Genomic DNA, 26707 nt, shown 5'->3' on the forward strand with positions numbered 1-26707 from the left:
TTACTTTAGTTATTAGTTCATCAGTCCTCTTACCTACGCCTGCAGTTCTTTTATTATCTATGGAACATATTCTACACCCCTAAGCCTTCACAACATAGTCAACCATTGCTCATTACCTGGAAACATTACGCCCCTCAGACCCTAGACCTCATTGTACGTATGGCTCCTTCAAAATCTATGTCACATATATGCACTACAGCTCTCTCTCTCTCTCTCTCTCTCTCTCTCTCTCTCTCTCTCTCTCTCTCTCTCTCTCTCTCTCTAAAAAAAAAAGAATCTGGAGGTCATGGTTATAAATTTTCTAGAACACTTATGCGCTTTATATGAGGTGGGAAATGGGCCTCGCAGGGTTGTAATTTCCCGGGGAGGCTGGGGAGGTGCTGTGGCCCCCCCGTGTTTTTAAATTTACCCTAAAAGTGCTTAATTAAAAAAAAAAAATTCCTCAGCTGCGCATGCTTTCTTCACTTGCTCTCCCCCAAAAACACACTCATGAACCTATGATGCCCTCTAGCCCCCCAACAAATCTGCCAAAATTCTGGTCCTGAAGATGGATGGTTGATGACACTTGGTAAATGACTCCCAGCTCAAGGTGTCTTAGATTCCTTGTCCAGGCTCAAAGGTTCCCAAGCCCCGACCTGTGAATGATGCCTAAGGAGTCTAAAGATGAAAGGGGAATGGTGCCTGGTAGAAAGCGGCATCCATGCTTTAACATTAGATCGCCCATCCTTATGCTATAGAACCCTTGGTGATGCCCCGGGTGTCGTGGAGGATTTTTTTTTTTTTTTTTTTCATAGCTGAGGGGGAGAAGCCTTGAGTAGCATAAAGGTAGGATGAACAACTCTGGCAGCACGATAATCAGTAACATGAGAAACTAAATGCGTGATTTCAATACATATAACGTTGTTTTATTATACAACAATAAATATGTTAATTCAATTCAAACCTCCCAGCTGATTGCCTATTCACAAGTTTCCACGGAGACACCCAACATCATGTGTGCCAGGTTACCCACACCCATTTGACGATATTCTAACACGATAATCATCCTCCACAAAGCCATTATATTGTTTACGAATTACAAAACAATAGATTGATTGATTGATAGTTTATTATTGGAAGTTGTTATATTGAAACTTCCTATTTTGCGAGTTTTTCTTTATACCAAATGGAGAAAAGGCCAATACAAGTAGTTATTTATAGACACCATTTTCCCCGTATCTATTACCAAGGTTAGGATATAGTAACAAAAATATAGTTAGTTTAGTTACCAACATTTCCCTGCGGCGCCATGATGATGTTAGTATCTCGCTGGTGACGTGAGTGAGTGCATGTTGCTCTTGTTGTCGTGGATTTAAATTTCCTGACCTCGTGATGGCCTTGCCCTTGCCATCATGACCCAGCAGGAGGTGAGTGAGGAACCTGACCTGAGGGTGGACAAGGGGAGGCAGGGATAAGAGGGGTCTGAGTGCAGGGGTGCCGGGTGGACCACGAGGACTCAGCCATCATGAAACATCTTGAAAGTTAACAGCAAACGACTTGATTGTTCCCTTGATCGTTTGACCTCGATAATAAATACGGGGAAAATGGTGTCCAGCTATTTGTTTTGGCCTTTTCTCCATTTTGTATAGAGAAAAACTCGCAAAATAGGAAGTTTCAATATAACAACTTGCAGCAATAAACTATCAATCAATCAATCTATTTGCTTGTTTTACTTAAGTCACTTTGCGTTTGCCTTTATGGGCCATTTCGACAGTCCAACAGAGGAATTGTAAGCGCCCAAACCAAGCTATAATTTCCATGATTCGTTTTTTCTTCTCAATACCAGATTCTAAAGAGATTCCCCGTGTGGTCTGCTAAAATTTAATCCTATTTATATCAATCGCAAACACAATACAAGGAATTTTCGTAGTATTTTGTGTTTGGTTGGGGAGCTTACGAACTTGCTGAACTGTAAAACTGGCCCTATGTGTTTGGTATCGTTTTTGATAGCACAACAGATGACAAAGGAGGACGGTTTTAGGACTTGGGACAAATTGGACAATATTCATAAACATTTCGGCGCCAACCATACATATTTGACATGGCTTTTGTAGTTGTGGGCACTTCTAAGGGTAGTTTAATGACCCTGGGTGGTAGTTTGACCCTCCCTCTGTACCATGCAACTAAAGAAACGCCCATTAGAATCTGATTAATCTTCTTTTTGGCCTTTGAAAATTGTTGGTGGAAGCATCTGAGAACATTGCCACTGGTTAGACGATTAGATAACCTGTGGAAGTTGTTGGCAAGTTCTAATTGACAAGTTTTTTCTGATTATGGTATGAAATCAAAATGTGGGATCAGTAATATATTAACCTCCCCTCCAATTCAAGTCACTTACTGTAGGCTCAATTTATTTTTACATATCCCCCCCCCCCACACACACACCTTGTTTTTTTAAACCATCAGTATATCATCTAAATATGTCAGCCAAACACAACCTGACATTAACCTAACCTTGATAATAGCCTAAATACATCTATAGACTCACCCAGTGACCATAATTAGCTTCGTAGCCTCATCAAATAATAGCCTAGTCATCCATTGCCCATGAATAGCATCGTAGCCTCATCAAATAATAGCCTAGTCATCCATTGCCCATAAATAGCATCGTAGCCTCATCAAATAATAGCCTAGTCATCCATTGCCCATAAATAGCATCGTAGCCTCATCAAATAATAGCCTAGTCATCCATTGCCCATAAATAGCATCGTAGCCTCATCAAATAATAGCCTCGGACAACACATAGTAAAGATCAGGATGTTCGATTAATGTGAGTGACCTTTAAACGAAATTATATCATTTTTATGCCATTTCGGGGTTAGTTGGCTGTGGTGGATTTTCTGATAGTCGTGACATTATTTCGAATTCCACCCCGAAAATCATCTAGTAAATCCAACACAGCCAGCCCACTCCGCCCTGAAAGAATTGTCTGAAAAGCCTACATGATCATATTACTGTTAATAAAAAAAGAAGAAAAAAAATAATACAACGATAAGTTACTGTTTTAGATGCGACAGGCTGTTAGGTTAAGGCGCTGTTCTGTTAGTTTATGAATAGTTCTTAATTCAGTGACGATAGGTTACTTTATTGTTTTGAGGCGATAGTTTGTGATAACGGCGTTTGTTAGCTTCAATATCAGTGTCTACTCATTTCTGCTTCCATGGTATATAAATAGTCAAGGACCATGCATTTCGTCCCTTAAGTTTAATTACAATCGTAAATGGTATTCTGAATGGCGGAGGAAACGCTTTATGCTAGTTTAATTGTGAACATACAGTTAGTCGAAAACATTGCATTGTCAAAAATAATTACTGAAATTACTGAAATGGAAGTAGCGTCTGGCCTAAGTCTGTGCGTCTGGCTTGCATGGCGTTCGTAGTGATCATTTATTATTCAACGATGTCCTTTTATCCTTTAATTAATGTGAATATTATATGCATAAGGAGGAGGTTTAATATATCATTAGGCTTGTTTGTGAAGCATGGCTGGTATGATGATGAAACAACAAATTGCCATTAGTCAAAAAAATGGAGATAGATTGTTGCTGCTATTAAATAGTTGTTGTTACAGTAGGCTAAGCGATTCAAGTAAACTCAGAGGAGTATTGCTATGATTGGTAAATGGATGATATTGTTTGAAGAAATTTACATTTAAATCTCGATTGTATTTTACTATATTTTTTATTGATTTTTTAATGATTTTTATGTTGCGTAATTTTGTATTTTAGTCTTTACTTATTGATTTATTAATTGTATTTTTAACTGATCTTTTATTGTTTTTCTATTGATTGTGATTTTCTTTAGGCTAGAAGGTTAGGAGGGAGGGAAGCTCGTGAATGACCAAACTAGCCATGTCCAAATCACAATAGTGCACTGGCTATCCTTTCGCTGAAGTATCACCTCAGACTTGTCCTTCAGCATTCACTTTTGATAATCGCAGGCTAGAAATATGCCAAATGGTGCCCCCAAACTCAGGATTGAGGCACCGAGACCAGTGGAGGTCTTGTCGCGTTCAGTGTGTAGCCTATCACGATTTACATTAATTTTCACAAGACCAAAAGTATTATCCATTCATGAAAATATAAGTAAACTAGGGATGCACCGGAACCTGTATATCAAGTTCCTGCCTGGTGTATTGTTGGGTGTATTGTTTGGTATGGTGTGGCGTGGTGTGGTTTGATGTGTTTTGTCAGATGGTGTGGCTGAGCGTGGTGTGTGGTGTAGTGTGGCTGGATGTGATGTGTGATGTGGCTGGGTGGTGTGTGAGGTATGATTTGACTGGGTGTGATGTGACTGGGTATGGTGTGACTGAGTGTGATGTGTGGTGTGGTGTTAGGAGTGATGTGGTTGGGTATGGTGTGAGGTATGGAGTGGCTTGGTGTCATGTGTGTGGTGTGACTGGGTGTGATGTACGGTGTGATGTGGCATGTGGTGTGGTGTGGCTAGGTGTGGTTGGGTTTGGTGTGACAGTGTGATGTAGTGTAGCTTGCGTGTGATGTGTGTGGTGTGTTGTGTGGTGTAGTGTGGCTCGATGTGATGTGTCATATGGTGTGGCTGGCTGTGATTCGTGGGTTGGTGTGTCTGAGTGTGATGTGTAGTTTGGGGTTGCTAGGAATGATGTGTAAAGTGGTGTGGCTAGAAGTGTTGTGATGTGTATAGTGTGAGTGTGTGTAGTGTGGTGTGTGTTGCTGGATAATGTATGGTGTGGTTAAGCGTGATTTTTTTTTTTTTTTTTTTTTTTTTTTTGTGTGTGTGTGTGTGTGTGTGGAGAGACTGTGGGATGTAGTGGGGCTTTCTGAGGTTTGGTTGGGTGTGATGTGTGGCTAGATAGATATGATGTGTTGTATAGTGTAGTTCAGTGTGATGTTTGCCATGGTGTGGGTTGTTGTGATATGTATAGTGTGGCTTGGTATGATGTGGTGGGGTGTGGCTGGATGTGATGTGGAGAATGGTGTGACTGGGTGTGGTGTGTGGTGTGGTGTAGCTTGGCGTGATGTGTGTTGTGATGTGACTGAATGTGGTGTGTGGTGTGGTGTGGTTGGGTGTCATGTGCAGTGTGGTGTGACTGGGAGTGGTATGTGGTGCGGCGTGACTGAGTTTGATTTGCCTTCCACATTACTGCTAAAGAGGGGGAGGAGGAAGGAGTCGGAACCTTTTAAATTCGACTCAACACCCCTTGAACTTCCGGCCGGAACCGGAACTTAATAAAATTGAAGTTCCGGCCGGAGCCAAGTTCCGGTGCACCTTTAAAGTAAACGTCACAGTGAATTAGATCCTGACATTATGTAAACAGGCACAAAGAGTATTTTAGTTATTAGTTAATGTTCGACAATGTTGCGTGAAGGGAACGAGTAGGCTATTGCTAAACGCGACAAAATAATATTATGTAAACGTGATATTCAGTGTGATCCTGTTTGAAGTAAGAACAGAAAATATTTGCTTTGTGCCCGCAACTTATATGTTCGTGAATGAATAATGTTGAATAGAGTGAAAATAAATGTAAATCATATCTGTTTTTCCAGCTTGTAGTGGAGCAACAGATCGCAGTTGACTTAGTTTATTAAAGCTTATAATGTTCAGATATGTTCCATTCTGCACGAGATGGAAGGAAGCGCAGACCTAGTGCAAACGCCTAAGTTAAAGATCACTTTAGATCCCTCCTTATTAATTCTGAAGTTAGGTGTTCAGCATCTCTCCTAAAATTATAAACTCCTTTTGGGAAGGTCTTCTGACTAATGTAGAAAAATGTGGAGCAAACTCCTGGGCACAGGGATGATCAGGACAATCAATTTGGGGAGAATATTAGTGAATAAGTGGTGATAGAACTGAGCCAAGTGGAACTCCACTATTTATGTATTTAGGCATAGAAAAATGGCAGTCTGAAAGGAAGCTTGATATAAGAGTGCAGCGGGAAGGATAGAGTCCGTATGCTTATCTGAAAAGCAAATATTTGTGGCAAACTCTGTAAGGTAAACTTTCAAGCAAAAATCTCAGTGTGACAGCTGAAGTGGTCCTGTAGCCCGCATTTAGGAGAAATGATGAAAAGAAAGTTACAAGGAAAATTATTGGAGATAATACTTTTGTTAGATATTGCAAAGAACTCGTATAATAAAAAGGAGTATTTTGATATATCCTAATGAAAGATTTTTTTTATGACAACGACAGTATTTGACATTAGTGGCAGTACTTGGTTTTAAGTGACATTGTATATTGATATTTTCTTTTGACGTTTTCCCGACAGGTGGTGGCAACAAGTGCGGCAGGCACTGGGCCGGGGATCACATGAGGCTGCAAGGAGCCCTCGTGTCTTGTCGGGGCGACACGACGAGCCGAACCCTACCAAGCTCTCATGTGTTCCCCAGCCACCACCATCACCGCCAACAAGCCTCCCAGTCACGATACTACAAAGAAGGTAAATGGATTTATCATTTGCTTTTAATAAGAAACGTATACTACCTTGAGGGCTGATCAGGATAATTATGCGGTAAACTATTTAAAACGAAAATGGGATTTATGGGACCATACTTACCTACTGAACGTTGTTTATATATATATATATATATATATATATATATATATATATATATATATATATATATATATATATATATATATATATATATATATATATATATATATATATATATATATATATATATATATATATATATATATATATATATATATATATATATATATATATATATATATAATTATTTTCTTGTATATTCGGTGCCATTTATGTTCATTAAATAGGTTATTAGGTTGCTAAAATTAGTAAAAAGTAAAAAAAAAAGTAGGAGGGGGATGATGTTCGATGTTTAGCAGAGCAAGGAATTAAAGGAGTGTGGCGTCAGTGTGAGTGGCGGGCGTCATGGAGTTATAGTTTTGGTCGCCTCCCGCCACGGCGCCGGGCGACAAGCGCTTTTGTCCCTTGATTTTTTTCCCCCACAACTTCGATCTTGTATTTACTCAGTATTTTCTCTATTTTAAGTTATAAAGTTAATAAGAAAACGGAGATGATTAATTTTTTGTGTGTGAATTGAAAATAATAGAATTTCATGGTCATGGTGCAACGAAATGCCTCCCATCACCTGACCAAGTGTGTGCAAACCGTGATGGCGCGGGAGGGGGCCGGGGGCACGCCTCCCCTCCTGACCCAGGGCAGCCTGGCAGGTGGCAGCACACGCCGTGGCTCACAATAACGCTCGCCGCGGCGCCAACTTCTCACACTGGGAGGAAACACACTCCGACATGTACAAAAAATTTATTTTTATAAATACAGCTTTATACATTCATAATATATATTTATATGCATACAGTGTAGTGAAGAACAGGTGAGGTGAACTGTCAGTTGCTCGTTCTCTAAAACACGAAGAAATCATCACTGATGAAAGACACGAACACAAGAGTCTACACCAGGCGGGCGGGGCGGGGCGGGGCGGGGCGGGCGGCCCGGCGGGGCACACCAGGCGAAGAGGAAGGGAATGGTGGCGAGTGTGTCGCAGCGGCCGCCGCTTGCCGCTGCCGCATTCTTACACTTACTATTATACTTTGTACATGTGGGAGTGAGGAGCCACCACACCAGTGTACGTTATCACAGCAAGCCAGGGAGGACGGTGCCTCCCTCAGGGCGGCGGGGCTCCACCAATGCCCTGGACGGCGCGCGAGCACCGCCTCTCAGCCGCTGCGGCGCGGCGGCCGACGGCATGGCCCAGGTCGTGCCTCATGGCGGGGTGTCCTGGGCCGAATGAGGGCGGAACAGAGCGGCTGAGACCGGTCACTACTCGTAGCTCTGGTCAAAGTACTCCTCGCTCTTTATGATGACGTGGGGCTCTCGCGCCAGGCTCTGTGGGTGGGTGTCCATGGACTGAAGGTGGTACTGGTGGTGCAGCGATGACATGGAGAGGTCGGTGGGGCCTTCCTCCTCCTCCATCGGGGCTGGCTGGTTGGACTGGTTATCCTTTCCCCGTGGGGACTGGAGGGGAGCTGAGCGCAGCATACTGATGTTCTTGATGCTCTTCAGCTCGGAGGGGTTCCTCAGGAACTGATAGCAGTGCCTCTCGCCCTGCACCTTGCGCAGGATGTTGACGCGGTAGTAGTAGCGCAGCGCGCGGCTCATCTTGTCGTAGTTCATGCTCAGGTGGTTCTTCTGGATGCCCCAGAGCCGCGCCAACCCCGGTGGGTCAACGATCTTGAACACGCCCGTATCGCGGTTCTTCCAGGCAATGTACCTCGAATACCGCTGCTGTGGGTCATTTAACAGCTGCTGCAGGAAGTCCCACAGCAGGCGACCGTTGGTGCCAGTCTCAACAGGTTCCTCACCGGTGCCGGGAGGACCCTGAGTCTGGGCGGGCACGGCCGGCTGGGCGGGGCTCTGGTGCTGCTGGTGCTCCTGGTGTGAGGATGCTGCGGCAGCGGCGGCGGCAGCGGCTGCAGCTGCGGCGCGTTGGTAGTCGCTGAGGTGTTTTAGGGAGGCGAGGGCGTGGGCGGGGAAGGAGACTGAAGCGGAGCTTGTGGGGGGCACGGGCGAACGCTGGGGGGAGGAGGAGTCCCGTGTAGAATCTTCAGAGTCCGACTGGCTGCCAGAGTGGGCGGAGCCGGTGGAGGCGGCGGAGGAGTGGTGGTAGGCGGCCGTGGAGGAGGTGGAGGAGGCGTTATCTGGGTGGCGCGGTGAGCCACCGCTCTGCTCCGAAGGTGCTGGGCTGAGCGTGACGGAGCCGCCTTGGTGCAGCAAATGCGTCAGGTTGTGAATGTCCTGTGTGACCATGGACCACGGCTGGGGTGGCCCCGCCGTCAGGGGAGACGGGGAGAGCAGGGGGTGGTGGGGTGTGAGAGGGGACTGGGGCACCTGGGGGGCGTCGCGCAGCAGGAACTGAAGGGTGTTGTGGAGGATGTCTCCTGCGCCGGGCGCCCGTTCCGCTAGGTCACACTTGGTCAGCATGCACAGCGCCTTGCCTGGAGGGAAGGAAGACGAGGGAATTAGTTAGTGGACAGCGTTGCGACAACTCAGGCCTCCTGCAGCGCGGGGGCAGATTAGGGGAATATAACAATGTCAAGGAGCTCTTGGTGACACACAACTGCATCAAAGTTCGAGACTCACCGTTGAGGGAGAACTTGGTGTGGTCGATGGCGGGCAACTCAAACTCTCGCTCAAACCAACGGAGGAAGGCGGTGACGTCATCCCGGGACCAGTGCCGCGGGTCAGCAGCTGGAAGGAAGAAAGGCCTGGTCAGTGACACAATGACAAAACACAAAATAACACTCGCTACATTAGAGTAAACCTCACACACACAAAAAAAAAGTGTTCACCAAAATCAGCTAAATTAATCGATATCACTAAGTTTCTGCACTATTGAAGCCACACAGATAAAGTAGTCTACATTTGCCTTGAAGTGGTGTCGGCATGACTCACCCAAACACCCAAACGAGGACAACATGTCTGGCTCTGCGTCACTACTAAGTCCGTGTGGCGGGTGAGAGCAATCCTGAGGCTACACTAGACAGCACAAGCGCCAAGCCGCGACTGAACACAGCTCAAGGCAGCCGCGGGTAGTTAAGGGGCCCAGTGTGGGAATGGGCAGAGGGGGGCGAGGGTCGTGTGTGGGAACGAGGAAGGAGGGAGTGTGGGAATGGGCAGGCGAGTGTGGGAATAGGATGCTGGAAGACGCAGGGAAGGAGGGATGATGAGAGTCTTGAGAGAGAGAGAGAGAGAGAGAGAGAGAGAGAGAGAGAGAGAGAGAGAGAGAGAGAGAGACTGTCATGGTGCAGAGGACGTGTAGGGACGGAGGAAGGAAGCACGGAACGAAAGAACAAGAGGAAGGAAGAGGAGGGGGAGGAATGTTTGAGTGGAGAGGGAGGGGGAGAGAGGCTGGTGAGGGACGAAGGGGAGATCACTGCGCTTCACTATCCTCATACTTACCGAGGTGTGTGGGCATCTGCGTCTTCACATCAAGCATTGGCGAGGACGGGGAGGCCGACTGCGGGAGAGACAGCGGGTACCTCCACAGCAAGTCCGGGCTGAAGGGGAGAGCCATGCCCACGCGATTCACGTCAGGAGTCAGGTTCAGCGGTGGCACCTTCATACTCTACAGAAAACGGCGCCTGTGACCTGCAAGGAAGAAAACGAACATTAGCGAGGGGAATGTGGGAAGCTGCTGTGCACACGAGAAACCTTAAAGAATGATCACTCTCCTAACATCAATTTCCTCTTTGCGTCCGATTACACGTCAGCCGCGACAGGTGTGTCAGATATCGGCACGAGGTATCAGACAGGTCCTTCCCCTCCCTCCGCCCTCTACCCAATGTCACCCTTTCTATTTCAGTGCCCCTCGCCGCAAACCTCCCGCCGGACGGTATTGCGGTCACCCCAAAGCCTCCCTCTTCCCTTGTCGCAGCGGACGTCCCAAACTGGAAAGCAGGCATAAAAAAAGCTCCCGGATGTGTGCGTGGCGCGGCGCCCCTCGCAGCCGCTCGCTACACGAAATATTGATAGCGGATGGGGAGCGGTGGTCATGCCGGGGAGGGCCGAGCGGCGGGCGGGACGGGACGGGGCAGGTCGCGGAGACGGAGACAGCGGGGCGCGGAGGTCACGTTGGAAGCACACGGCTCGAGGGACAGCAAGGGAGGAACACAGCGGAGGAGGGGAGGGAGGGGCTCGCAGCATCCGGGGCTGCGCTGGGCTGGGCTGGGACTCTAACAGGTGCGCCAAGCAGAGCGTGTGTCCTCTCATCCTCCTTAGCTCTCTCTCTCTCTCTCTCTCTCTCTCTCTCTCTCTCTCTCTCTCTCTCTCATTTTTTCTTTCCTGTTCAGCCGTCTCTTGGTTCGCCTTTACATCTTTTCTCCTTCCTTCTCTCTCAATAGATGCGTCTTTTCCTCGTTCTCTCCCTCCCTCTCTTTCTCTCTCTCATACCTTCCAGCACTTGAGTGTCTTCCCCCTCCCGTGCCTGTGTTCACCTGCCTCGACACCCCCTCCCCTTCCCTCCCCGCCCAAGGCTCACAACACTCACACTTCCGCTCATTCATCTCGCAAGACCTGGGAAGAAATCTGGCTTATCTGGGGAATCTGATAAGGAGCCAGAGGAAAGGTGGACGGCGGAGGGAAAGGGGTGAGGCTTCCTGTTCGGCGCTGGAGGAAGGGATGAGAAAAGTGGGGGAGAGGAGGGAGGTGGAGGAGGAGGAGGGCGAGTGAACTTGCAAGAGAGGAAATGAAAGGAAGGTAAAACGAAAGAGTGGAGAGAGAGAGAGAGAGAGAGAGAGAGAGAGAGAGAGAGAGAGAGAGAGAGAGACAGGATGAGGGTGTGGAGGAAGGAGGAGGGATGGAGTGAGGGAGGAAGGAGGGAGGGAGGCTGTAGACGGGCGAACAAAGAGGGCTTCCTGTCTCCCCGGCCTCAGGGTCTCCCGTCTGCCCGAGGAGGGAGGGGGAAGGAAGGGGGAAGATTAGGGTAGGGGGAAGGAAGAGGGAGGGTCGTGGAAAGGAGAGGTGCTGCTGTGGGGTGGGGTGGGTGGAGGGAGTGCTGGAGGAATGTAAGAGAGAGGGAAGAAAGAAAAGAGTACAGGATGAGGAAAAGGAGGAGGTGGAGGGGGGAGGGGCGAGTGACCCCACAACATCCAAACAGTCGTCACAACACTTCGCCTCGGTAATGACCTCTCCGCCCCGAGGTCACGTGACCCTGATTACCCCGGTCAGGCATCACCACCTGTCACCTCCTGCCTCCCCGGGGGTCCGCGTGGCGTGGCGGCCTAGCGGCGTGCCAGTGTCATGCATGTGGGGGTGCCCGTGGGAGGGGCGTGCAGCAGTCCCGTCACGCGGGGACCTCCGAAAACAGCTCTGGCCCTCGGCGGTCACAGAGGAGGCGAAACTTTGCTCCGGGGAAACTTGGCACATCAGTCAAGTTAGCTGCTGTAATGAGAGACGCCGTACCCTCCCCGCCGCCGACGTCCCTTCTCCCTCCCGAGGAAACAAGCGCCGTGTTCCTCCCCGCCACCGAGAAAAATAAGGACTATATTCTCAAACGCTTCGCCGCTTACACACTCACATTTGACAGGGTTTTTGAAGGGGTATTGGGCATTTCCAGAGGAACATTTATGACCCTGGTGGTAGTTTGACCCCTCTTCTGTACCTTAAACGTGAAAAACACCCTTGGAAACCCGATTAAACTCCATTTTAGCCTTTGGAAATAGATGACATGAGGTGGAAGCGTCTGAGAATACCGACCTAACGCCGCTGAGCCCTTCCTGTGAGCCGATCCCGTCACCCTCCCACGCCCCTCCTTCGCCAGGGACTCCAGGGGCGGCGCTCCCCCTGCCGCGTCAGCACCGTGCCTGTGCCGTGCCTTCCGTCATCACCGAACCAGAGCGGATACCTAGAACTGATTAATTGATGTATACCTGCTGGGAGGCTACAGGTGAGGCGGCTCCCCCGCCCCCCTCACCGAGATTGCCCGAGGCCCGGATGCTGCCCCCTCCCCCCCCCTTTCTCACTCCCTGAGGAGAAACAAGCCGGAGATGACTCCCTCCCCTCCCTCCCTCCCCACCGACACCCATTCCATCCAGCTTCACCTCTGTTCTCTCTCTCTCTCTCTCTCTCTCTCTCTCTCTCTCTCTCCGCAAAACACACACCACGGGCATGGAGTGTGTGGCCAGGATGGACGTGTGTGGATTAGGACAGGCGTACGTGTATGCAGATAGGCGAGGGGCGGGCATGGGCGGCACGGAGGGGCATCGGCAGGTGTAGTAGGTCTGATTGGGGATGATTGGTGGGGGTGGATGGGCCGGCGTGGGTATGGGCGCCCCAATGCGGGTGTGGGCGGGCATGGGCGGGTATGGGCGCGGGTCTCACCTGGGCGGGGGTGCAGGTATGTAAGAGAGTAATGACGCACATCCGGTCTCGACCAATCTCAATCTCATCTCCCGCACCGCCACACTGCCGCAACCCCGCCGCCCGCCCCTCCGCCCCCGACCGTAAGGGTGATGCGGGCGCCGCCACCCTCAAGATGGAGGGCCGCCGGGGCATATACCCACTCCGCCGACGCCGCGACTCTCGCCCCTATCGCGCCCCGGCCCAAGGCTTTCCCCCGCCGCCCGGCCCCGCCTCGCCTGTGGCCTTCCCCGCTACAAGAGGAAGGGTGGAAAAGGCTTGAAGGAAGAGGGTGCCCCGCGGGGCATGGGGGCGGGGGGTGGGGGGCAGCGGACAGGTGAACTGGCTGTGGGAAAACTTGGTGGAGCGGCGGTGACCCAGGCCGGCCCCCTCCCCCCCGTCTCACCTGTAATTAGCGCGGTATTTGGTGGCTACCTGGCCGACCCTGGGTCACCCCCCCTGCTGACCTAACACGAGAGAGAGAGAGAGAGAGAGAGAGAGAGAGAGAGAGAGAGAGAGAGAGAGAAGTAACAGGAGAAGGCCAGCCCGCACGCCACATCCGGGGCTCCATTTCAACCCACACTTGTTGAGGGCGTCTGAAGGGGGGCAGGGAGAGTGTGTATGAGGGAGGAGGAGGAGGGGGTGGGGGGGAGGAGCGAAACAGTGGCAGATGAGGACAATGTGAGAGGGAATGAGGGAGTGTGAGGGAAGAGACAGCGAGGGGAGACAAACGCCGCGCCGGGAACAAAGAGAGGGGAGAGACGGAGCCAATAAAGACGAGATGAGGGGAGATGGACACAATAAAAGGGGAGATGAGGGAAGAGAAAAGAGGGAACCGAGGGGAAGGTGTGAGCAGCGGCAGAGAGAGGGGAAGGTAGGTAGGTAGGAAGGTAGTCAGACCCCCTTCCACCCTCTCCCCACCACCCCTCATAGTCACAACAAGAGGGGAAAAGAGGGAGATGAAAAGGGATGCTGCATGAAGACGGTAATACACCTGTGAACACCATATCTCTCTCTCTCTCTCTCTCTCTCTCTCTCTCTCTCTCTCTCTCTCTCTCTCTCTCCCTTTGTCGTTCTTTCTTCTCTTTTAAGCCACGCTACTCATGTTTGTCAGTCTTTTTTTTCCTCTTTCCATCGACTGGTTTGTATTTTTCCTCTTCCCTCCTCTCTTCCTCCTACGTGCCCAATTCTTAAGTCTTCCTTCTCTCCAACATTCCTTCTTACCTCACCCTCCTCCTCCTCCTCTGTCCATCCATTACCCTCCCTCCCTCCCTCCTTCCTTCCTTCCCTCTCTCCCACATGTCCCCCTTTTCCTCCTCGTCGCTCGCGTCCTCCTTTTCCTCCTCTCTCTCTCTCTCTCTCTCTCTCTCTCTCTCTCTCTCTCTCTCTCTCTCACGATGGCAATCATATACTCCTTCACCTTCATTAATTACACACATTCATTATCTGATGCGAGATGAACTGAAGGAGGAGGAAGCGGAGGAGCAGGAGGAGGAGGAAGAAACGGCCGGACTAGGAAGAAGAGTAGGATGGCAAGTGAAGGCCTTTCTCCCTCCCCACCCCTCCCGTCCCCTCGTCCTCCTCTCTTCCCCTTCCTCCTCCGTCTCCGCCTTCTCGTCTCAATTCCGCGTTCACGCCGACCAACCAATCAAGAAAGCGGCCAACAGGAAGGAGGAGAAAAAGAAAGAAAGAAAAAAAAGGTTATTGCAAGATGATCTCACGAGTCAACAAAAATATTAATCATGAACGGAACAAGGGAAAAGAAAATCCCGCCAGTTGATCGCAATTACGCTTTGATTTTCTTTTCCAGAGAGAGAGAGAGAGAGAGAGAGAGAGAGAAAGTGGTCAGTAGGGAACATAATGGGGTCGAGACAGCCTAGATAAATGGGTCCCCAAACCTTATGCCTTAAAACCCATTGCCAGACCTTTTCCTCTTCCCTCGTCTCTTGTTTCCCCTCTCCTCTTCTCCTCACATACTCGTCTTCGCCTGCTTTCTCCCCTCTTCTTCCCGCTCCTCTTCCTCATGTATAAAAGAATAGTGCGTCTTGAAAATGTCATGTTAAAGATCTCCATAATATCAAGTGGCGATTCTTTTCCTAACCGAGGGAATTCATGTTTTAGATTTTACTTCAGCGACGTAATTCCTGTCTAGATGTTACATGGCTGACGGATTTCCGGTTTAAAACTTACTATTAATTGACTGATGGAAGTTTTTGTTTATATGTTACTTGACAGACGGAATTAATGGGTTTAGCTCCTATTTTACTCACGGAATTTTATCTGGGACCATTAGTGTTGGATCTTGCTAAGCCACCCGGATGCTATTACGGTATCTAATCGCCCAAGTCATTCTAAAGCGATACAAATCCGAGGTCTTGCGTGCCAGGCGATAGGAGCGATAGTATGAGTGCGTGGCAACTTCCGGTGTGAGTGTGTGTGTTTACTATGCCCACGTGTCGTCCTGCGCTACTGCTGACTGAGGGAAGCACCGCCCCCTTCCCCCCTTACATAACCCCTCGTCCCCCCTCCCTCCCGCCGTCCCAGGCACAAAGCTTCCCTTCCCACACGCCGCTGAATCCTGACGTCACGCGCCCGTAGAGTTAGCCGCTCGCTTGACTCCCGTGACGTCACACGCTTCATCACACCCACGCGGTCTCTCTCTCTCTCTCTCTCTCTCTCTCTCTCTCTCTCTCTCATCTTCGCACTTGTTAATGAACCACCAACTTTCTTTTTCTTTTTTCTCTTTTTCTCCGATGGTTGTTCACCGCTGAATAATAAGTGAACCAACGCTCCAGTCTTTCCGTCATGGGTTTTTACGGCGGCTTATCAGCTGCTGGTGCGTCTCGTCTCCAGAAAAACAAGTCTCGTTATCGACGCCGCTATCTTATCGCGGGTGGACCAAAATATCTCCTTAAAGTGCAGGGCGACAGCAAGTTAAGACACTTCCTGAAGAGTTGGTGCTCCCCGCCCCTCCCTCCCCACCACCAGGGACGTCGCCGCCGTAATCTAGAACCGCTCGAACTCACGGTAAAACAGCCGCTGACGGGGATCGATATCGTGAAATGAGGAGCAACTATACAGTACACTCGTCTGCCGCGCCTCCCCCACGCCAGGCACACGGGGAAAGTAGCGGCGGCAGTAGTGAGAGTAAGCAGCGGCAGGGGCTGTGTTAGGCCGTGACGTAGGCCAGACTTCCAATCCAATCTGTTTGTGGCCTCGATCCCAGCACACAAACGGAAATTACACTGGCGGAAGGCTGGCCGCGGCGTGGCAGTGCGCCGCCAGGCTGTCGTAACCCCGCTGCTGTGGGGCCAGATAAGGCTTATCGCCCGGTGGGGGACGCGGCCCGGCTACCGACGCTATCTCCGGCAGGAAATGGAGATTACGAGAACCCACTCTCCCTTGTGGAAGCGTGTGACGTGTACGCCAGGATATTACTCTACATTTTTATTCTGTAGTGATACTGTCCTCGCAGCGGGGCGGGGCGGGGCGGGGCGCGGCGCCATACAGAGCCGCACTGATCACTTCCTTGATAGGACACTTTAATACCTAACACTTTGCAATAAATAAATTGTTATACACTAAAAGCTCTGATGTTTACTTAATAAACGATGCGACGAATGTTTTTAGACTTTAGAAGTTTAACTACACTTGAAAGATGTTAAGATTAAAAACTTGTACCAACTAGCGCAGTCCCATTATGGGAGGAACACCTGCTAATCACTAGCATTGAGATAACACGAAGAGCACGGAATCGCTCCTGCCTCGCACCTGTTACAACCAGCAGTAGGGCGCCCTGGGCCACGCCGATCCTGCTGCCACTCGCGACAGCCGAGGCATACAGAATGCAATGACAAAATGAGTCTGACGGTCTTCAATTATTTTTCCTGACATCAAAGTCTGAAGGAATGCAGGGCATGCGGGCGGGCGGGGCCGCGACACATCGTTGTGACACCGTTCGCTTGACGGAATTATACGACAGAATACATCAGTAATTATCACTCTTCACTCTCGAACACTTCAGAAAAAAATCCCGAAACAGGAAAATACAGTCAGCCACTTGTTAGTCACTTCACAGTTGAGTACCATCACCCTGTTTTCTGTAGTGCAGGTCCACGGAAAGCTGGGCACACCGTCCATTCTTGGCCAGGTATATCAAACACTAAGTCTTCACCTTGGGCAGCGTCACTCCGCCAAGTATAGTTCACAGCACAAACTTCGATATACAGCAGTACAAAAACAGGTAAACACTCATAAAGCACAATTAAAACTGGAAAAGGAAAGGTATACCCCTCGCCTGGACATTGACAAACAGGTGACAGACGCGGCCGTTGTACACACACAGACACACCTGTTCGCCACCACCTGCCTGTCTACCCCAACACTGCCACCACCACACAACTACACACCTCTCAAGAGCGGCTCGTGAGGCTGCCTGTAGCTATGAGTGCTCAACGCAGACTACACGACCACCACAGCTCCACTCACTCGCGGGGGACCTGCGAGCGCGGGCTAAGGAAGGGCTGGGTGGGGGTCCTCCTCCCGCGGTACTTGCCACATGCCGCCAGCGCGCGTAATTCTCGGATGCTTGGCTGCCTGTTATTAGTCGTTTGTTGGGGCGGTGTTAAACCCGATGCGTTACTCTCACGGACTTACAGGTGGAGGGACAGGTGAAGGGAGGCCAGAGGAGAGATTTAGGGTATCTTTCATTTCCCTGTCGCGTTTTGTCCCAGCGCCGTGTCTTCCGAGGCAACTGCCAGGATTATCACGTTATTGTTCACATTCTCTTCCTTAACGCGACGCCCCTCAGCCAGTGCGTTAATAGCTGTCCCTTGTGCGCCTGCCAGGGGGTGAGGGATGGGGATGAAGGGGTTATTGGTAAGGGGGGACAATGACGGAGGAGGAGGAGGAGGAAGTAGGAGGAAAAGTAGGAGGAGCGTGAGGGAGATGAGGAGACAGGAAGAGATGCCTTGCCGTCTTCCCTTCACCCCGCCGTACAACAGTGCTTCCCAAGACTTCCTGGCGCGCGAGAATGACGTACGAACATATTACCACTACGATTTTTGGCCTTACAACGAATATAAAGCAAACTACGAGGGTCTAACATCTCTAAATACTGAAGCATCATCCGCCAAGCTATTTAGAGACCAGGAAAAACGTTAACTGCAAACAGAATGATGCTATTTCCCGCGTTTTCTTGTTGGTCGAAAAATCATCTTTATCTCCTCACTATTTCCCTATTGAGAGGGTTCCCGATCGTTGCACACACGGATTTAAACCAAGGACTAAATCGCGCTGCTAAACTCGACACGAAACCAGAAGTGACAGTGGCGAGCGAGCGAGCAAAAAAATGAGGAAGAGATCTGACGAAGCCCAAGTGTGGGAGGCCGCCGTCGCGTTTCTGGCAACAACGACAACAACAGCTTACCACCACCACCACCACCACCGACCAGGGAGGAGGAGGAGGGCCGGGGGACTGACTACCTGAATGACGCCAACGTTTCTCTCTCTCTCTCTCTCTCTCTCTCTCTCTCTCTCTCTCTCTCTCTCGTTTGGGGTCTCATGTTGCTGCTTTGACAGAGAGAGAGAGAGAGAGAGAGAGAGAGAGAGAGAGAGACGGTGACAGGTGAATGGAGGGAAGGAAGGCTGTGGAGGGGCATGTCAGGGAGAGGAAAAGAGGGAGGGAAAGAGAGGGAGATGAAACTGGAAAGGCATACAAATGTAGAAAATAGGAGAGAGAGAGAGAGAGAGAGAGAGAGAGAGAGAGAGAGAGAGAGAGAGAGAGAGACGTTACATAAAGGAGAGGAAAAAGGGACAGTATGGATTATGGATACAGAAACAGATAAACAGAAACAGACTTTTATTATTATCCACTATTGCTCTCTGTGTAACTTCATATACCCTTAGAAAGTTTTTTTTTTCCTTATTCCTGCTCTCTAAACTGACTTACAATACCTCCTCAATGATCTGTCTATCTACCAATTTATGTACTGCAGGGAAGCATCTTTAAATTAACTTCTCTGCGTGTAATAACAAGCAAGAGTACTACAGAAGAAGAGATACACACACTTAGATCTTGCGTCCGTATACGTGTGTGTGTGTGTGTGTGTGTGTGTGGATACATCTAACACACCATAACCTGAGTGTCTATCCTTGTGTTGTGTTTCCTATTCTATCTCTGTCCTTCATCTTTTGCAAGCCACAACGTGACCTCTGAGTCCCCTCTCGGGTCACCCCTAAAAAAGAAAGATAGCGTGGATTACCAACAAAGAGAGAGAGAGAGAGAGAGAGAGAGAGAGAGAGAGAGAGAGAGAGAGAGAGAGAGAGAGGTGATTAACGCAGGGATGGGAAGGCAAAGGGAGGAGAGGAGAGGAGGCGATAGGAGACAGAGGATGGGGGAGAGGAAGGGTGATAAAGTGAGAGGAAAAGGAAGGAGAGGGAGAGAGGAAGGAAGGGGGGGTGAGGGGAGAGACTGAGGGAACAAAAGGAGGGGGAAGGGGAAACGGAGGGCGGAGAGAGAGAGAGAGAAAAGAAAGAGGAAAGAGGAAGACGGAAGAGGAGGGGAAACGAGGGGAGAGGAACGAGGGATGAACGGATGGGAGGGGGGGAGGAGTGGGGGGATGAGAGAGAGAGTAAGGGGGGCTAGGGGGGGTAGGTGAGGGGGGAGGGGTGGTGAGGGGGCCAGTACTGGAAGAGAGCCACACTTCCCCTCGCCTGCCTGAGGGGTAACATCCGGTGAGCTGTGAAGGGAGCTGCCGTCTCGTCTTACTTCCCAACCGCCACCACCACCATCACCACCGCCGCTGCCTCTGTATCACAAACCGCTGGTCGTGTAACAACTTAGATCTCCTACGTCTTCTCAGTGCTTTAATTTTGATATTCACAACTTCCAGTGCTATTGTATTCCATTGGCACTCATATTAAGTAATGTTTGTGATGTTTGTGGAAGTGTTTATCGTTAGTGATGTTGCTGCTGTTGTTTTTCCTCACTAAACTTTTCACATCATCGGAACGTTACTATTATATCCGTGAAGTTTCTCTTGCGTTGCTCATCTCGATCTGAACAGCATCTTTTCTTGCAGCTTTACCTCAGCATGCATCCACTCAACGCTCGCAGCCTTTCAACAACAAAAGACAGCAGATTACCGGCTTTACAACACACGCTTACTCGGTAACATCATACTCGTTAGCATCGATCCGTGCATGCCATTAAACACTCAAAGACATTCCCTTCCGGCATTTCTGACCATTGTGTCTGCAGAAAGTCAAGTGCCACCCATCATTCCATATCTTCGGCCAACACACAGACAAGGAGAAAGCTGAACACATACAAGCTTTGGAAACTTAGAACCAACGAGCAGCAACCTTATAAAAAGCGATTAGAATAAAGAACACAATTTGGAGGGTGGTAAAGGCATTCCTCCCCGAGGCTCATCTGAACAGCACTGAACAGGGGATGCACCTGTCACCGTTGGCTCAGGCATCGCTACCATTGCCTGCCGTCACCCCCTCAGCCAGCACTGGCGCTGAGTGTGTGGTAGTAACAAGCCATGAATTTGTTGGTCTCACTCAGAGGAACCCAAACTAGTTGAGGAACCATCCTCATTCGTCTTTCCTCGCCTCCCCGCCGCCCTGGCTCCCCGGGCGGGCACGGCAGACCTCCGCAGCTAATGGTGGATATGGCGACACAGATTATCGCTGAATAAAGTGCTGGGAAGTGTAAAGTAACAGGCTAATGGTGCCTTTATGTAGGGTTAGTGGAGGCAGCGAGGCGGAGTGAGGGGAGACGCGAGCGAGGGGAGGCGGTGCCAGCTCCCGCCCCTGCGTTGCTCGCCACTTCCCGCCTCCCAGGAAGTGCCGGAAGCAGACCGCGCTGCCAGGTGCACGATGACCCACCGGTGCACGATAACACACACACACACACATTGGAGGAGAGAGGGGACTAGCAAGTTTATATATATATATATATATATATATATATATATATATATATATATATATATATATATATATATATATATATATATATATATATATCTCTGTATCTCTCTCTCTCTCTCTCTCTCTCTCTCTCTCTATATATATATATATATATATATATTAATTTTAAGTGCCAGCCTATAGCGCCGGTAGCCTTTCTTGAGGGTCCTGGTTTGTGATCGGCCCCAGCTCGTCATGGCGCAGGCAAGTCTTTTATAGTGGCGCCATCTTTTCTTGGCTCATGCTGCCCCCCGGTGCTCATTCTTGATTCACTTGGACGGTTTCCTCCAAAGTCCGGGTTGATGGTTGGTCTTCAGGACAGCATGTAGGTAGTCTTAAGCCACTCGGCGGTGACTGAAAAATCCCAGGTGGTAGCAGCGGATACGAACCCGCGTTCTCCATCATGCACTGAATGCGGGGGCCGCACGCTAATCACTCAGCCACCATATATATATATATATATATATATATATATATATATATATATATATAGATATATATATATATATATATCTCACACCCACACACTCATATATATATATATATATATATATATATATATATATATATATATATATATATATATATATATATATCTATATATATATATACACACACACACACACACACACACACACACACACACACATACATACCACACTGTGGTATGGTTACCATATATTTTAGAGGACAATATTATAGTTTTTGAACTCCAACCCTCACTGGGGACACACGGGGCCGGGCTGTTTTCCAAACATGCTGCCATAATCTCGGCCATAACTCTGGGGGCCGCGGTGCCCGGCGTGGCGGTGTGAGCGGCGGCTGTCCGGCTGTCACCTGCGATGAATTGGCGCTGCACGGGCCGGCGTCGCGACGGTGATGGTGATGGTTATGGTGAAGGTAACGGTGATGCCAAAGTTCGTGAAGCATGTCCGTGGTGAGTTTTGTCATCGTGACGCCGCGGCCATCCCGCGGTGATCTCCTTGATGGCGGGGCAGCGGAGGGGCGGCAAGACTGTTAGCAGCACTTTCCATTGTGCAACGTGGGAGGGGGGGGGGGGGGCGCCTCTACAAGGTTAGCAACAAGTGATGAGTGGCGTTGGCGATGTATTGATTGCCTCTGACTTGGCCACACCATAACTGCCGCCGCGGCAAGCACGGACCCCGCCATCACCTCCTCCGTGACCATCAACGAGTCATCTTTTGACAAGTGGCGGCGGCGTCAACTGTCCCTTCATCTCGCGGTGCCTCGCCTTGCCTCCGCGGCCACCCAACCAGGCACCCAGGCACCTCCAGGGCCAGGGGGGACACTTCTCATGCATGACAGTCACGCCGCGACCCCGCCCCGACACCTTCGCCCTCACCCCCACAACTGCTGGGCTCTGGAAGGACTCGTGGCATCATATATATATATATATATATATATATATATATATATATATATATATATATATATATATATATATATATTATAGAGAACTGAATATTTCACATAAGTTTTCTAGTTCCGGCTCCGTCCGGAACTTCCAGCCGGAACTTTTTGATACTTTCGGCCAGTTCCGGTTCTGGCCGGAAATTGATATCATGGCTCCTGTGCATCTCTAATACATACATTCATGCATACATATATGCATACATACATACTTACCTTACATAGCTACATACATACAGAGAGAGAGAGAGAGAGAGAGAGAGAGAGAGAGAGAGAGAGAGAGAGATGTAACTTCCCCCCCAACCTTTTATAGGAAGACAATTGGTAATAGAAGATAAAAGTCATCGTTGTTGTTTATGTTGTTGTTGCCATTTTTGTTGTTGTTGTTGTTGGTGGTGGTGGTTCTGATGGTTGTGTTGGTGTTTGATATTTTATTGTTACTAAGCTGTCAGGAGCAAACTCACAGGTTACTAACTCTTTCCAAGTAAAGACGGACAGTAACACGCCCGCCAAGCTTTGCGCACACCCACCAGATACAGGCCGCGGGGAGTGTATGGAAGGGCGTGGCTTGGGGTGTGTCTGCGAGGTGTGTGGAGGAGAATTTGTGTGGGGGTACCTGTGATGTGTGTGGGGGGAAACGTGTGTGGAAAAGTAGGGGGGGAGTGTGTGTGGGGTGAATGTTTGGGGGGTGCCTAAGACGTGTGGGAGGGTGTGTGTGTATTGGAAAAAAGTATATAGGGAGTGTGTTGGGGATGAGTGTAAGGGGGGGGTGTCCCTTTAACGTGTGGGCGAGTGTGTATTGGGAAAAGTGTATAGGGAGTGTGTATGTTCGTGCTTGTGTATAGGGTGAGTGTAAGGGGGGGTGCTTGTTACTTGTGTGTATGAAGAAAAGTAGGGGGTGAATGACGTGTGTGATGGGAGGGGTAAGTGGAAGGGGGTATATGCCTGTGACGTTTGTGTGTGTTGGGGTGGGAAGGGAGGCCTGTGACGTGTGTGTGTGTGTGTGTGTGTGTGTGTGTGTGTGTGTGATGGGGGGGAGGGGGCTTAGTGCATTGGGCCGTACCTGTGACGTGTGCCGCACCGCTAAGCCATGCGTGAGACCACGTGAGCTGCTTCTGCTGCTGACGCCACTGTGGCTGCTCACGTCGCTCACACCTTGCCCGCAGCACGCCCGTAACGCCTCACCGGTGGCCTAAAGTTATTCATCTATACATAAGAACATAGGGAAACTGCAAGAGGCCATTCATCACTAGTCATTTACCCATTCATTTTTTTTATCATTTCATTCACCTATTTGTATGTGATTCTTTGTGTATAGTTATGGATCGGGTGGCCGTATTTTAAGACACCATCGCTTCTCACATCAACTATTTCTAAAGGTCAAAGAGGGGATCAGTCTGTTTTTCATGAGTGTTTTTTAAGGTTCATGGCAAAGAAGAAGGGTCAAACTACCACCAGGGTCATAAAACTACCCCTGGAAAGGCCTACAGCTCCTACGAAAGCCATGTCAAATATGTGAACTTCAGCGACGAAATATTTTAAAATACGACCCATAGTGTAGGCCTTATACCCCCAGTTTTACCTTACCTTACCTGTATATTATCGGCATCATCATCAACCTTACCATTCAACTTCAGGACAAAAGCCTTTCCCAACGTTTTTCATCTGGTGGTTCCACTGGTCTGTCATTCTGCCGAGACTCCACAGACGTGCAGTGAATGTTTCGCGTATGGTGGATGTAACGCATTGATCTGCCGTCTTGATTAATGCATGGCGGTGGGCGGGAAGAGACTCGGGGCGTATTATAAGACACTTCTCCGCCCAAGCACACATATTTGACCCGGCTTTCGTAGGAGTTGTGGGCATTTCCAGGAGTAGTTTGGTGACCTTGGTGGTAGTTTGACCCTTCTTCTGTACCATGAACCCGAAGAAACACTCATTAGGACCCGACTGACCCCCTCTTTGACTTTTAGAAGTAGCTGATGTGAGAAGCGAAAGAGTCTTACAATACCGACCTCAAGGTACACAGGACTGACACGCCCATATCCTCAAATATTTCGGGGCTTGCACACCCACACTTGGTAAGGTTTTGTAAGTTTTGTATGGGTATTTCCATGGGTAGTTTTATGAGGCTTGTGATAGTTTGACAGGGTTTCTACACTATGAATATATATATAAAAAACAAACAAACACTTGAGAACCCGACTAACCTCCTTTGTGGGAATTAGGAAGTATTTTCACTACTGTGCTACATGTATTTCCATGCTGGCTGCTCTTGTGAACTTGCTAACTGCGTGCCTTCCCCTTCCCGCGGCCCCGCTTCACACGACTTTCTACTCCTGCTCATCCCTATTATATCCAAATTCCTTATGCAAGATTTAACCAGCATCTTCATTATTTTATCCCTTCCGTTGGTAAACTCCGGAACAGCCTTTATCCATTTAGATTTCCTCCTGCCTACGACTTGAACTTTTAAGAGGAGAGTATCAAGAGTATCAGAGTATTCTTTCGTGTTGTTGCTGGTCTTGTTATTATGATTGTTGTTTCTTCTTCTTCTTCTTCTTGCCATCCCCTTCTTCTGAAATTGACCTCCCTTATGGCCACTTATTCTTTTTTTCTTTTACTGGAGCAGCGCCTAGAGGGCTTTTTTATTGTTTTTTGCATTGAGCTGCCTCTCGATGTAAAAAAAAATGTTGTGAGAGCCGAAAACATCTGTCTGCGAAAACGGGCTTGAGCTGCGTCACGCCTGTACCGAGATCTTTGTTGGTCCCATTTAGTGCCGTCAATACCGGGAGTGTTTACCGGCACCACTGCGGCAGCGAACACCTTTCCGAGAGGGTGAGGATAATAGCGGCGCCTACACGGAAAGACTAACCGCGAGCGACCAGCCACTGACGTCTGTTTTTATTTATTTATTTTTATTTTTTATTTTTTTTATAATAAAGGAGACAGTTCAAGGGCGTAAAGAAAAGCCACAAGCCGCCGCCGCTACATCGCTACTTATTAGAAGACACATCATGCATATATACTTTTTTCTTAGGAACATTCCCGTAGAAAAAAATAATGGTTATGTGTGTGTCAGCAAACGTGATAGATGCTCGTTTGATCTTTTGAGTATAACTACGAAAGCTTTTATGTAGGGGATGCTCACGCCCCTCCATGACAACCACCACCACCACCAACAACAACAACAACAACACACCTCCACCACCACCACCACTAACAACAACAACACCTGCACCACAACCAACAACAACAACAATTAGCAACAACATCACCACCACCACCACTAACAACAACAGCAACAACAACACCTCCACCACAACCACCACCACCACCAACAACAACAATAACATCACCACCACCACCACCACTAACAACAACAACAACAACACATCTCCACCACCACCACCACCAACAACAACAACAACAACACATCTCCACCACCACCACCACTAACAACAACAACAACAACAACACCTCCACCACAACCAACAACAACAACAATTAGCAACAATAACATCACCACCACCACCACCGCCGCTAACTGCTTCTAAGAACAAGGGGATGGCAAGAAGAAGAAGAAGAAGAAGAAGAAGAAGAAGAAGAAGAAGAAGAAGAAGAAGAAGAAACAGCAATCATAATAGCAAGATCAGCAACAACACGAAAGAAAAACACCACCACCACCACACCACCACCACCACCACCACACCACCACCACCACCACCACCGTAAACCTTGACCACCACCACTATACCACTACGTACACCCGCGAAAGTGGTACAGTGACCTACCACAAGCAGAAAACCCAACACCACCACCTCCACCACCACCCTTGCGTGAATGTTAAGATGACTTACCACATAATAGAAGCTGCACCACCACCACCGCCACCATCATCATCACTATCACCACCACCATCACTACCATCACCACCATCACCACTATTACCACCACCAATATCAGATCATTCTTCCTCTACCTCTGTCACGTGGATGTGGATGTGGAAGGAGGAGGAGGAGAGGGTAAGGAGGAGAGGGGGCAGGAACAGGAACAGGACAGGAATGAGGGGAGGGGGGTCGAGGGTAATGCGTGGGTTCTAATTACTCAAAGGACCGATTTTTTTTTCATTTTCTTTTCAGCTATTTTTAAGTTTTTTTTCTTTTCCTTTCATCTTTTCACGTCTTTGTACGCCGAATATATATATAAAAAAAAAGTAGCATGGGTGCGTTGCTTTTTTTCTTTCTTCCTTTTTTACTTCCTCTTTGCTAGGTCTTCTTACTTTTCTTTTTTTTTTCTTTTCTTTCTTTTGTCTTTACGTCTTCCTCAAACCGTCCGTCTTTTTTTTTTTTTTTTTTTTTTTTTTTTTGCTTTGTTTTGTTTTTGTCTGATTCCGTGT

General features: G+C 48.8%; 1 protein-coding gene across 1 annotated transcript; it reads right to left on the reverse strand.

The window, feature by feature from the left end:
- Window positions 1-7293: 7293 nt before the first annotated feature.
- On the reverse strand, window positions 7294-17473 carry LOC127009606 (ets DNA-binding protein pokkuri-like). Its single transcript, XM_050882829.1, has 4 exons — window positions 17307-17473; window positions 9961-10149; window positions 9142-9249; window positions 7294-8996 (listed from the first exon to the last, which is right to left on the reverse strand). Exons 2-4 carry the CDS (start codon window positions 10121-10123, stop codon window positions 7822-7824), a joined length of 1446 nt encoding a protein of 481 aa, XP_050738786.1. The 5' UTR covers window positions 10124-10149; window positions 17307-17473; the 3' UTR covers window positions 7294-7821.
- Window positions 17474-26707: the final 9234 nt, after the last annotated feature.

This window comes from Eriocheir sinensis, chromosome 41, assembly GCF_024679095.1.
Source record: "Eriocheir sinensis breed Jianghai 21 chromosome 41, ASM2467909v1, whole genome shotgun sequence".
NCBI lineage: Eukaryota > Metazoa > Arthropoda > Malacostraca > Decapoda > Varunidae > Eriocheir > Eriocheir sinensis.